We start from the raw sequence: 14,071 nt of genomic DNA, 5'->3' as shown, positions 1-14,071 counted from the left end.
TACAGAAAATTTGTAAAATAGAAACACCAAAATCTGATCTGGCAGCAGTAGAAGCTCCAATAAGATCTGGAGTCACTGCACAACTGGAACCTGATGAAAACATGGAAAGACAGCAAGAAGCTGCAGATGAGACACTTGACACTATAACTCAAAGGCAGCAAGAACTGAAGGACCAAATACTTGCTCATGCAGGGTCCAAGGCAGAGCGAAAGAGACTGCCAGCCTTAAAAAACATAAGCAAGAAACAACTTGTCCCACTGATGGAAGATATTAACTCTGCACTTGCAACTGTCAATGTAACTTCAATTGAACAATTGAATCAGCTTGCCTACAGTACAGCTGTAATAATAACTGAAGAACTAGGGTTACTGCAACAGAAACCAACTGGAAAACCAAAATGGAAAATCTGACTAAAACTGAAAATCAAAAGCTTGAGATCAGATGCAAGTAACTTGAAGAACATTAAGGAGCAGAAACAGAACAATCAGAAGATCAAAGACTATTTGACAAAAAAGTACTGGCTTAGTACAAGAAAGATCGAGGAAGCTCTGGAAATTGTAAAGCAGCAGATAACAGCGACAGCCAGGAAAATTGAGTGATATGAAGCTAGGATCACCCAGTACAGGCATAATCAAACATTTCAATCCAACCAGAGGCAGTTCTACCAGAACCTGCATCAACAAACAGAAAATTGAAAATCCAGAGGTGAAAATAATAACAAAGTTCTGGAAAGATCTCTGGGAGGTTGAAAAGGACTATAACAAAACTGCTGGGTGGATAAAGGAGTTTGAGAAAAAATTCTTAAAGAGCAATATGCAGCAGTTGGAAATAACACCTGAAATGGTTGCAGAAAGAGTGAAGAAAGTAAAGAACTGGACATCCCCTGGCACTGATCAGGTGCATGGTTTTTGGCTGAAATACTTGACCAGACTGCATGCAAAAATGGCCGAATTGGTCAACAAAATGCTGCATACAGGAAATATCAGTGAATGGCTTACAACTGGCAGAACATATTTAATACAGAAAGATGCAGCAAAAGGAGCCATACCAGGAAACTACAGGCCAATAACATGTTTGCCGACCATGCTCAAACTTCTGAAATGTATCATAGCTGACAGAATTCAGGACTACCTAGAAGAAAATGACATCATGCCAGTGGAGCCAAAGGGCAATAAAAGACAAAGCAGAGGTATGAAAGACCAGCTCCTAATTGATAAAATGATTTCGGAGAACTGTAAGAACAGGAAAACAAACCTATACATGACCTGGATTGAGTACAAGAAAGCCTTTGACTCATTGCCACACAGCTGGATCATAAAATGCCTGGAAGTCATTGGAGTCAATGAAAACATCAGGAAATTCATAGAAAAGGCGATGAAATATTGGAAGTCTGAGCTTTTTGTTGGAAATGAAAGCTATGGACTGATCAACATCAGAAAGGGCATCTTCCAGGGGGACTCTTTGTCCCCATTGTTATTCATCATCGATATAATCCCGCTGTCACTCATCCTACAGAAAACAAAGCTAGGCTACCAAACTACTAGGAATTCACCAAAAATTTCACACCTGTATATGGATGACCTGAAATTTTATGGAAAATCAGAAACTAAGATACAGTCACTAACCAACACCGTGCGAATCTTCAGCAATGATATCAGCATGGAGTTTGGCCTGGATAAATGTGCCACAGTGGCACTGAAAAGGGGGGAAATCACTGAAAGTGAGGGCATTGAAATGCTAAATGGTCAAACCATCAAGTGCCACCAGCCAGAAGCCTACAGATACTTGGGCATCTTGCAACTGAATAATATAAAGCACGGTCATGTGAAAACTGTGATCAGCAAAGAGTACATCCAGAGGACCAGAAAAATTTTGAAGAGTAAACTGAATGGTGGCAACACTATCAAGGCTATAAATACTTGGGCCATACCTGTCATTAGATACACAGCTGGCATAGTGAACTGGACTCAAGCAGAGCTGGACAACTTGGACACCCTCGCAATGACGTTGACAGGCTGTCTTTACCAAGGAAAATAGGCGGCAGAGGACTTTTGCAAGTGAATCAGACAGTGGAAGAAGAGAAGCATGCATTAGCTGACTATGTGAAGGAGAGCAAAGAGTCAGTGTTGATGGAGGTCAACAATAGGAAGCTTCTCAAGGTGAAGCAAACCAAGGACCAGTATAGAAAAACTGTAACTCAATGTCATATGGACAATTGGCGGGACAAAGCATTGCATGGCCAGTTCTTGGAGAAGATTGAAGGCAAAGTGGATAAAGAAAAGACCTGGTCATGGCTTACAAGTGGAACACTCAAAAAGGAGACAGAAGGACTAATACTGGCGGCACAAGAACAGGCCATTAGAACAAATGCTGTCAAGGCCAGAATTGAAAATCAACAGACGATCCAAAGTGCAGACTCTGTAAAGAAACAGATGAAACAATCGATCACATACTCAGCTGCTGCAAAAAGATCACACAGACTGACTACAAGCATAGACACGATGCTGTGGCACAGATGATCCACTGGAACATGTACCGGAACTACCATTTACCAGTGGCAAAGAACTGGTGGGATCATAAGCCCGAAAAAGTGGTCAAAAATGAGCAAGCCAAACTACTATTGGACGTCCGACTTCAGACTGACCGAATTCTGAAGCATAACGCACCAGACATCCTGATTGTGGAGAAAAAGAAAGTATGGATCATCGACATCGCAATCCCAGGGGATAGCAGAATTGAGAAGGAGCAGCTAGAGAAATTAGTGAAATACGAAGATCTAAAAATCGAGCTGCAACGACTCTGGCATAAGCCAGTGAAAGTGGTCCCAATGGTACTTGGCACGCTGGGCGCAGTGCCAAAGGATCTCAGCAGACATTTGAAAACCATCGGAATTGACAGAATCTCCATCTGTCGATTGCAAAAGGCCGCTTTACTGGGATCGGCAAACATAATTCGCTGCTACATAATGCAGTCCTAGGTGCTTGGGAAGCGCCCGCCTGGTGATGAAACACGAAATCCAGCATAGTGATCTCGTTTGCTGTGTTGTATTGACATAATAATAATATAATAATGTAACCATACACCATCAAAAATATGTAATATATCCCCCAATTAATTCATCCTTAATCCCAAAATTATTTTTATTTCCATATTCACTAATTGTCTCTTTATATGTTTCAAGCCCATCTTGTTCTGGTACATCTTCTACTCCCACTTCATGTTCTTCTGCTTTTTCTACTCCAATTGCAAATTCATCAAGTCCATTATAACAGTTGTCAACGTCCTCTTTGCCATCTCCAATTTGTAATTCTATTCCAGTTCCAATTCCAATGTCAATTATTAATCTCATTTCATGATGGAAACCCTTAATGTCCTCAGAAATCTCCATGCGAAGCTCATCGAACAAGTCTTATTTCTCTTAATTCCTCCATCTCCTTCTCCTTTATGAAATGGCTAATTTTGTCCAGCTGCTTAAACAAACAGCCTACAAAAAAGCCAACAAGGATTTTTTTGTGCAGAAGCAGCAACAGATGTAATCAATCCAGATAGCACGTTTCATGAAGTTCGAGTCTAAGAAAACAAAAAATTCCAACTCGAAAACTTTCTCACGAATACAGTCTCTACCAATAAATGGCAACCATACTGTCCTTAAATCTCTTGTTGTTTTTTAAGTTTTCAACTTTTCAACTTTTCGATCCAAATAACATATATATAAAAAAATTAAAAATAAAATTTTAAAAATTCACCAATATTCTTCCAAAATGATTTTTAGACGTTAACTTCTACTCCCATTCAAAACAAAAACAGCAATTGTAGTATCCATTTAGCCGCTCTCCCCAATTTCTCAAACTCCTTTTCCAGTAATCCATAAGCAGAAAGTAACAAAAAGATTTCTCCCTCCGGCAGCAATGCTGAACTTGACAGTCAATTCTCCTTGCCACAACACCAGCACAAAACTTACATTCCCTTTTCTTTTCCGGATGACTTCCAATTCTTCAAGCAACTCTTTCTAGCACGTAGTCTCCTCGGCTAATGGTGGCTAGCCGCCTTCGCAGTGCTGATGGTGGAGGCTCCAGATCTGGTCAAACCTGGGGTTTGCCAACCCCAAACAGGGACCAAACCAAGTCCCCTTCTTCCCCTCCCCTCCAGGGAGGTTTGGGCCAATTCAAACTGAATCGGCACCCCCAAGAGCGGGGAACCGGCGTTTCTCCGCGGGAGCGAAAGAAACGCCGCTGCCACCAAGGCACTGACCACGCCCCTTCTCCCCAGTGAACACTCCCGGAAAAGAACTGGTTCTGGTAGCCTAGCAGCTCATTACAGTTCAATCAGGCCCAGTGGGTCTCAAGTCATAGTTTGGCTTTATTGGTAGACTAAATAGTTGACACTCCATGGCCTCTTGCATTGTTCGATACTGTTGCCCAAAGACCTGCTCTCACTCTTATGCTCTGTAGCAGGCTCTGCTTCTGAGACTGTTCCAGTATCTGGGACATTTGGAAGTAAAGACTGGTCAGTGAAGATGGGCCATGATCTTGGCATTGGGAAAGAGATTAAAGGAGGGTTCTGATAACTCTTCTTTGAGAGATCTCTGCTGAGAGAAAGAACAGCTGCAATGTGAGCAAGATCTTATTGCTAGACAAAGTAGGGAGGAAGGACTCTGTGCAAGGCAAAGAGGAAGTAAAGGGAAACCAAATGAAAAAAATAAGGCAAGGAGAGAGAAGAAATAAACTTTCAAGAGAAGAAAAGGTTGCACAGTCCTTAGTGGAATAGCTAAACTACGTATTATCCTATAAAGATTCTCATAAGCAAACAAATATGCTGGGTGCTTGGTTTTCAATTTCTCACATTGATTCTATTATAAGTAGAAGTTACTAAGCTATTAAAATACTCCATTCTATCTAGCTGATTGGTCTTCCACATGCCAAAAATATAAGCCAAGAGCATTTCTTGTGTTATGATTATAATGAGCAGAACTATGTTAGTATCCTAATTACCTTAACCAAACAGATTACAGACTGAACCTCCTACTTTATTTTATTCCTGTGGCAAACAAAAAGATCCAGATCAGAATCGGTTCATAAGCAGACTTAGCCATACTAATAACTTTTGACAAACACATGTACGACCTGCTGTATGTTCTTAACAATTAATTGCTTGTTTTCCTTGTTTCTAAACAAAGGAAAGTGAATGCAAGGCATATAATCCAAGGCCATTCTGCAAAACCTACACCATGGATAAACAGCCACTAAATACTGGTGAACAAAAGGACATGACAGAATTTTTTACAGATCTTATAACAAAAATTGAGGAAATGTCTCCAGAATTGGTAAGTCTAAAGAAATATTTTTTTAATGTGCTTGAAACAATTATCCCTATTTTAACTGAAATTCATTCATTCATCCACAGAAGAATACTGTGAAAAGCTTGTTTGGAGGTATTATCACAAACAATGTTGTTTCCCTGGTGAGTTCATACTTTTACTACCCAATGTTCCTTTCAACTAATGGTTTCTTTCTTTTCTTTTTTCTTTTTGTTTTTTTGAGGGAGGCGGGAATGCAAGTATTTGCTTTATATTTACAGATTCCTGTTGATACTGTTAGTTTGATCTGTCACAACTATTATTATTTAGGACTGTGAACATGTTAGCCAAACTGTTGAAGAATTCTATACAGTAAGATGTCAAGTAGCAGATATGAAGAATATTTATGTAAGTAAAGCCATAGCAATAACATTGCAGATCTCTTGGCTATCTGAGATCTCCTAAATAGTATTACAGTGTTCCCTTGACTTTCGTGGGTCCGACATTCGCGAAAAGTCTATACCGTGGTTTTTCAAAAAATATTAATTAAAAAATACTTCATGTTTTTTTCCTACACCATGGTTTTTCCCGTCCTTGACGTCATACGTCATCGCCAAATTATTGTTAATAAATAATTATGTTAATATCAGGATCACTAAGTATCTTCTTCAATCGTGAATACCAGTAATAATGGTGAGTAATAATCTAAAGGTTGTTAAGGGAATGGGAAATTGTAATTTAGGGGTTTAAAGTGTTAGGGGAGGTCCTGCGATACTGTTCATAGCCAAAAATAGTGTAATTACTTCCGGTCTTGGAATGCATCCCCCATGAAAGTCAAGGGAACACTGTATATCTAATGAAATTGTTATGTTCTTTATATATATGTATTAAATTTTTCAGTTTTTAAAAAAAAACAATACATGATCATATTTACAGATGAATCTACATCATACATACATTCCTATCGACATGAATATCTTTTAATTGCTTTTAGATTTCTTGATGTTTTATTTCAATGTTTAGTTTGAGTTTCTTTTTTTTGTCCATTGATACCATTTTGTCCAGATTTCATAATAGTCCAATTCTTTACGATTATTGAGTCCATTGTCAATGCGTAAATTTGACTTTAGCGGGCGGTCTTGGAACGCATCCCCCACGAAAGTCAAGGGAACACTGTATATCTAATTAAATTGTTATGCTCTTCAAAGGTGTTGCTTGTTTTGAATGGCAATGCCTCCAAAATTTTTAGATATGCTCTTTCTAGAACCTGGGAACACAACATGTTATTTTCTTCTGAATCAGATCGTTGTTTCATTTAAGCCAGTATTGTCAGTGATGAAAGCCAAAGCACCCTAAAATTTCAAGCAGTAATTTTTCCTCCCTACTTTTAACTACTCTCAAGTTTCAAAGTATTTGATTTTGCCTTTTAGAGCAAAAACATGCAGAGCTGTGGCAGTCTTAGTTGTATTTGTTTGCATCAGTAGCTTTGTAATATTTTTTGTCCCTAGAAACTTCATGTTTGGCGTCATAAATTAATAATTTAATAGTATTTTTGTTAACATCTATTTAACAAATAAATTTTAATAATGAATTATTATTGTAAATTCCTTTACTTTAAATGAACTTTCCTTATGTATTATATATAGGAATCTCTTGATGAAGTTACTATTAAAGATACCCTTGAAGGTGATAATATGTATACTTGTTCACACTGCGGGAAGAAAGTACGGGCCGAAAAAAGGTAAAATGGTTTAATTTGCTATACATTAAATACATCATGTTTCTAAATACTGTGTACTTACACTCTAAATATATGATGCTTTGAAAGTAAGGTAACACATTAAAGAATGAATATTTTCTTCTTGTCCTAGAGCATGTTTTAAGAAATTACCTCAAATCTTAAGCTTTAATACAATGAGATACACTTTTAACATGGTTACTATGATGAAGGAAAAGGTGAACACACACTTCTCATTTCCTTTACGTTTGGATATGACCCCTTATACTGAAGATTTTCTCATGGGAAAAAATGACAGAAAAGAAGGTATTTTATTTTATTCATCTTCACTTTTTTCCTACTAATTATGTTGACCATTTTAACCAATTTGCACGACATTTTTGGATAATGTTGGGCAGTTGTCACGGATGGGATAAGCAGAAGTTGTATTGATTAGAAAAGGCTGGTGCTTTCTGAGCTTTTGACATAGCTACTGTCAGTAGGTCACCATCTCTCTCTCCCCACCCCTTTCCTCTTTATTAGAAAAAGTCATATCTAAGAAATGAGTAGCAGAGATGGAGAGCATCAGTGAATGTAACATTATATTTTCAGAATGATATGGATGTCATGATTTTCTTCAAGAAAACCTTTGGAACCTTGCTGTTTGTTAGTCTACCAATAAAGCCAAACTATGACTTGAGACCCACTGGGTCTGATTGAACTGAAATGGGGAGAAGGGGCGTGGTCAGTGCCTTCGTGGCAGCAGCGTTTCTTTTCCTCCCGCGGAGAAACGCCAGTTCCCGCACTTGGGGGTGCCGATTCAGTATGATCTTCCAAGGACTGTTGGAGTTGGAGCGACACCACCTTCTCAACAACATTCCCCATAAAGAGAAGGTTGGAGACTGGACGGTAATTATTAATATTGGCTGGGTCCAGGGAAGGCTTCTTGAGGAGGAGGCGCACAAGTGCCTCCTTGTAGGGAGCCAGGAAGGACTCCCCCCCCAAATAAGCTTTGACAATCTCCTGGACCCAGCTCCGTATCACCTCCCTGCTGGCTGAAACCAGCCAAGAGGCATACAGGTCCAGCAAACAGGTGGCGGAACTCACAGCTCCAATGGCCTTGTCCACTTCATCAGGATTGCAGTCAGGATTGCAGTCATTAGGTGAGAGTGTTACATGGGTGCTTCACTAAACTACCACAATGAATTAAAACTAATTCCAGGGTAAATGTGTTAGTAAATCAAGGACTACCTGTAGTGGAGTGCAAACACTTGCGGTCCAGCAGTATAACCAGCAGTGTTTTATCATATTCCTGCAAGTTATGCTCCTTCCACTGTCACTCTGGTTGCTGATACTGTTCTTGATGTGCACCTGTTCAGTGACAAATTACTAATTAATATTAGCACCTGCTCTAGCACTGATTCTATATATCAGAGATCCCTAGTCTTCACAGGGATTTGACCATCAGCAGTTACTGTTGCCATTCACTATTCTTTATCATCATCAGCAGAGTGAGGAAAGCAGCAACCAGAAGAGAGAATTATGAGTTCCTTTACTGAACAAAGCAGATTTTTGAAAGCCTCTTATTTCTCACATGTTCTGACGATGATAGAGATATTATACATTCTTACATGTTCTTTCAGCTGTTAGTACTGACAATGGAGATGGATCCCTTCCTCAATTCAAGGAATGAATTATGAACTGTTCTAAAAGATAGTTTGAGCTTGGGGAGCTTCTTTTTATTTTCCCTTTTGCCATACTGCTAAATGGGGATTCTTTAGATCTGCACATATTGTGCCAAAAATGATTTGTAAGGTGTTGTAAGCACTCTTTGTCCACCTCTGGTAATGTCAGATTCTGAGGAGGATGAGCCAGGCCCCTCTGGATATCCAGGGACAGTGGGGTTGCCAGCTGATGCAGTGAGAGTGAGGAAGAAAATGGCTTGGATGCACCTGAGGAACCATCAGAGGAGGCTGATATAACAATGAGGGAGTGGTCTCATTTGGAGGATGAAGCAGACATTAGAGGGGATGATCCACTCTTCCAGATATCATAGATTTCTGAGAAGACAAAAGGACTTGCATAGTAAAAAAGGAAACAAGCTTACAACTTTACCTTTTAGGGGTTTGATGTCACTTCCAGTCAGTATAAAAGGATTTGGGATAATTGGGCATAGGGTTTCAACATCGTTCATAGAAGTTGTGTTAGAGTGTGGGGTGTTTGAAAAATGCCCCCCGAAAGCTTGTTCCTGCTTTGCTAAAAACTATTTGCCAGATGCTGTTTGAATATTAGACTCTGGTGAGCAGATTTATCTCTTCTAAGATGAATTTCCCTCTCCTATCGCAAAGGAATGCAATTAGGCCGAAGTTGGTGTCTTTCCCGGACTTTACCTGCTTCTCAACTCAGAGAGAAAAACATACTCCCTGCCTTTCCATTCAGTCTTCTTTCACTTTGTGTTGCCTTTTTATAATAAAGAGTGTGATTTTAACATGACATAGTATATTTTGAGTCTGGTTTCCCTCCAAGAGGATGTGAACAGAACATAAGCAAGGGGATATATTCTGTTCGTTGGTATCTTGATAAATAACCCAAGGTCTAGGTCCTTAGAGGCAATAATTTGTTTTTTGTTTTCTCCCTTGTTGTCTACTAGATTTTACCTATTTTTATTTTATCTCTTGATTCTTTAAATTAAAATCAATAAATGGGAAACAAACATATTGCAATGTAAAGCACTATGTGTCAAGTTTCAAGAACACCTTAGTTCCTAATTGGTCTAAAGGCATTTTTTTAGAAAATACAAATTGGTGGGTATCTTCTTCCTATTATACTATTCTTATTATCTCAGAAATAAGATAAATTAAGGTGATAAATCATATCTGGAGATAAAGGAAATGATGGAGGTTATCTTACTGATTTGCATTAAATAGGAATTCTATAAATGCCTGCCATTAAAGATAGGCTGGGAAGTTCTCATTCAATAATTATGCCTTAATATCAGTATATTTAAAGTCTCTATATGTTGTTTAAATACTATAGAGAGAGACTTTATATATATTGTACAATATATTTTACAATATTTTATAAAATAAATGTTAACTTTTCTAAGGGATAGCACAGTAAGATACTAAGTTTTGAAATATGTTATTTTAGGTTTCAAGGACGATGGCAATAGTTCAAAGGAGACCAAGAATTATGAGTATGATTTGATAGGTGTAACTGTCCATACAGGAACTGCTGATGGGGGGCATTACTACAGTTTTATCCGAGATATTGTTAATCTTCATGCTTACAAAAACAACAAGTGGTAAGTTATGAATGTTTAGTATTGATTAATTGTAGAATTAATTTAGAATTGATTAATAGTAGAATATAATTTTGGACATAGTGGCTTAGTGGCTAAGATGCTGAGCTTGTCAATTAGAAGTTCGGCAGTTTGAATGCCTAGTGGCACGTAATGGAGTGAGCTCCTGTTATTTGCCTCAGCTTCTTCCAACCTAGCAGGTTGAAAGCACACAAAAAATGCAAGTAGAAAAATAGGGCCACTTTGGTTGGAAGATAACATCGCTCCATGCACCTTTGGTGTTTAGTTATGTGGGCCACATGACCATGGAGATATCTAGGGACAGCGCTGGCTCTTTGGCTTAGAAACTGAGATGAACACCACACCTAGAGCTGGAAATGACTAGCACACATGTGCCGGGGGAACGTGACTTTTACCTTTTAATCTTTTAATTTGTCAGTTACTGTATCGGAAAATGAGAGATTTGTTTTGATTGCTGGACAAACTTATTGTGTCTTTTCAAAATTAGTCACTACATTACTTTATTAAGATTTCAGGCATTTATTCTGTCCCAGCTTTAATAGCAATAGCTAAATATTTATCTTACTAGTAGATAGGATTGTACTTACTTTGCTTGACTTTTGTTACCTGTAATATTATAGCAAACTTAAGAACTTCACTGCATTTCACTTTCATTTATCTTCAGTGCAGTGAATATTTGAATCTTAAATGAATCAAGCCAATGCCTTCATTTTCTAGGTATCTGTTCAATGATGCTGAAGTAAAGCCATTTGATTCTGCTCAGTTGGCTTCTGAATGTTTTGGTGGAGAAATGACAGTGAGTTGTGATATTTTTAATATTATTTAAAAGGAACATCTGTTGTTGCAGGCTCTGTTAATGTTAACCTCACCTTGCTATTTCATTACGTATTTATCCACTACAATCAGCAACTAGCTGAGAAAGCCTCTGATTTGACAATATGATGCCATCCTGGGAGACAAAAGAAAGAAGGGATTTTTTTTTTTAAGGTTGCAATTTTTTTTAAAAAATTACCCAAGTAGGGTAATGATGCAATGAAGTGATATCTTGATCAAAGACTATGGAAGTGAGGTTCCAATACACACTTAAAATGTATTCATCTGAAATTATCTATTATTCAGTTCATTACATTTTCATATATTACTGTTGTAGCAACAACTTGTAATTATAATTGTATGCATAAGACAGTCCTACATAAGAGACAATTATATTATTGTATTAAATATGAAATTGTAGAAAATTATACATATCCATTCTAACAAATTAAATTTGCAATGTGTAATATGTAATGTCAAGTAGTATTGATATTTGTACAGTTATCAGAAACAGTACAAAGAAAATGTATTCCTTCTAAGATTTTTCTTTTCCAGACGAAAACTTATGACTCTGTCACCGATAAATTTATGGATTTCTCTTTTGAAAAGGTACCTAATTTTATATTTAGTTTAGACAATATTATCTTTCAGTTATCTTCCTCTTTTCTGATATCAATGAAGTGTTGGCTTTTTGTTTCTCTTCTCTCAGACTCACAGTGCATACATGCTCTTCTATAAACGAATGGAACCAGAAGAAGAAAATGGCAAAGACTATACATTTGATGTTTCTTCTGAATTACTAGAAGTATGGGCTTCCTACAATTATAAAATTATTATACTTCAAACAACAACAAAAATTTATAATGATTCTGATTCAGAATTCGCCATTAGTTGTCCAAGGAAAAAATGATTATTTGTCAAGCACTGTGACTTTAAATTCTTACTGTACTTGGTGCTCCACCCATTTACCTTTAGTTTATGTTTGTATTTTCCCCCTTTGCTCTGCGCTCCCATATGGAACATTATGCAATGACATGAATTAGACAGAGTCATGCTGACCACTGGTTGTAAAATAGACAGAATTCTTAGTTTGGCCTAATTTGAGCTAATTTCCATTGCATCAAAATAACATCATTTAAAAAAAAATATTTCTGAGTAGACCAGGGGAGAAAGGGCTCTTTTTCATAAGTCATATTTATTTCATTAAATTATTAGTAATATCAATGCCAATTAAGTGGATAATATTACTAAGCATTATCATACCCTTACTATATAATGTATAGGACATTTGAAATGAAAATATTAGGATAAGAATGTTCATCAAAAAGCATTATTACTCTGTTGTTGGGATCTTCCATTTAGACAACAGAAAGCACCTATTATTCAGTAAAGCAGTAGTATTAATATTATTAAATATTAACTTAATCAGTTGGCTAAATGGAATTTTCTTTGATGTTATAGAATGCATAGAATTATATGGCTTGAAGATATATTTTCTCTCCCTACCTACCTCCCTTCAGTACTTCATCTTTAGGCGAGAACATCTTTTCAACCCAAAGGTTGCATTTCTTACATACCCAATTAAAATATTTCTGGGTGCAAGACTTAGGAAACCTCTTTCTCAAGAGAGGAATTCCAACAGTATAAACAAAACTGAGTTAGGTGCATTAGGTTGCCTCAGTATATAAAGATTTCAGGTATTCAATATATTATACCTTGGATTCTAAGGAAAGCTAAGACCTTTAGTGTGGGAGAATGAGACCCTTCGTTTCATCAGTCTTCTTTCTTTCTTTCTTTCTTTCTTTCTTTCTTTCTTTCCTTCCTTCCTTTCTTTTTTCTTTCTTTTTTTTCTCTCTCTCTCCCTCTCTCTCCCTCTCTCCCTCCCCCCCATCTCATTTTCAAATGACTGGACAACTTACAAAAATATATAAAACAATAAGATTAAAACAATGAAAGAATTAAATTTTAAGTATTAAAACATTAAAATTAAACATTTATTGATTTATTTTAATTTCTTTGGTGACTGTTGTGAACCATTTAAAGTCACTAAGAGTTAGGTAGCATGAAAATTTAATAAATTGTGAAAGTTGTTTATTTTACAGCAATAGGAAGACACCCAAACAGTTTGGAATAGGATACAGGGAACATTGTTTAGTTTACTTACTTCTTAGACACTTTTTATTATTTAAATGAAGTTTCCATGAGAGAGAATACCAGTAGCATTTTAATATACAGTAATGGCAAATTTTTAATTCTGTTACATTTAAACAGAAAGATTTATTTTATTTATTTTATTTGTTTGCCTGCCCATCTCTCCACAATATTTTTATTCGTTCAGTCAAACAATTTATAGAGGTCTAGAAAAACTTATATTAGCCAATAATCTATTTTTCATTCATCTCTGAATAAATAGCTTTACCTGGGTTGTTGTTTTTTTCCATTTTTCTCTTCAGTGGATATGGCATGATAACATGCAGTTCCTTCAGGATAAGAATATTTTTGAGCATACATATTTTGGGTAAGGTTTGCATCAATTTATATATTCTTTTAATAAATAAACTCCAGGCTTTTAAATCCATGTTTTAAAAAGTCTGTTTAAAACAAGTATTTGTGCATGTATTTGTCCTAGATTTATGTGGCAGTTATGTAGTAGCATCCCCAGCACATTACCAGATCCAAAAGCAGTTTCTCTGATGACAGCCAAGGTAGAGTCTCTTATTGTCAGCTTATTTATTTTTTAAAAAGAAATGTTTTAGCACTTGTTCAGGTTAGTCTGTGACACTCACTTATTGTCTTACAGTTAAGCACTTCTTTTGTCCTTGAAACATTTATCCACTCAAAAGAAAAGGTATGTGCCTAGATTTCCTATAACAGTGTATATTTCTAACATTGATTAACATAAACAATAATTCTTTGCTTCACT

General features: G+C 36.7%; 1 protein-coding gene across 5 annotated transcripts in view; it reads left to right on the top strand.

Moving 5' to 3' along the window:
- The window catches only part of USP34 (ubiquitin specific peptidase 34), a 167,988-nt gene that overhangs the window by 113,567 nt on the left and 40,350 nt on the right, over positions 1–14,071 (top strand). For 4 of the 5 annotated variants that reach the window (XM_070734803.1, XM_070734804.1, XM_070734801.1 and 1 more), the window contains 12 exons: positions 5,177–5,323; positions 5,404–5,460; positions 5,627–5,704; positions 6,943–7,037; positions 7,168–7,340; positions 10,164–10,317; positions 11,053–11,131; positions 11,689–11,757; positions 11,858–11,953; positions 13,602–13,666; positions 13,778–13,853; positions 13,949–13,996. In XM_070734803.1, the coding sequence (XP_070590904.1) occupies positions 5,177–5,323; positions 5,404–5,460; positions 5,627–5,704; positions 6,943–7,037; positions 7,168–7,340; positions 10,164–10,317; positions 11,053–11,131; positions 11,689–11,757; positions 11,858–11,953; positions 13,602–13,666; positions 13,778–13,853; positions 13,949–13,996 (1,137 nt within the window). The remainder of the gene's footprint in view (positions 1–5,176; positions 5,324–5,403; positions 5,461–5,626; positions 5,705–6,942; positions 7,038–7,167; positions 7,341–10,163; positions 10,318–11,052; positions 11,132–11,688; positions 11,758–11,857; positions 11,954–13,601; positions 13,667–13,777; positions 13,854–13,948; positions 13,997–14,071) is intronic. The other variant, XM_070734802.1, reaches the window with a different exon arrangement.

This window comes from Erythrolamprus reginae, chromosome 1, assembly GCF_031021105.1.
Source record: "Erythrolamprus reginae isolate rEryReg1 chromosome 1, rEryReg1.hap1, whole genome shotgun sequence".
NCBI lineage: Eukaryota > Metazoa > Chordata > Lepidosauria > Squamata > Dipsadidae > Erythrolamprus > Erythrolamprus reginae.
This window is presented reverse-complemented; position numbering and strand designations above follow the sequence as displayed.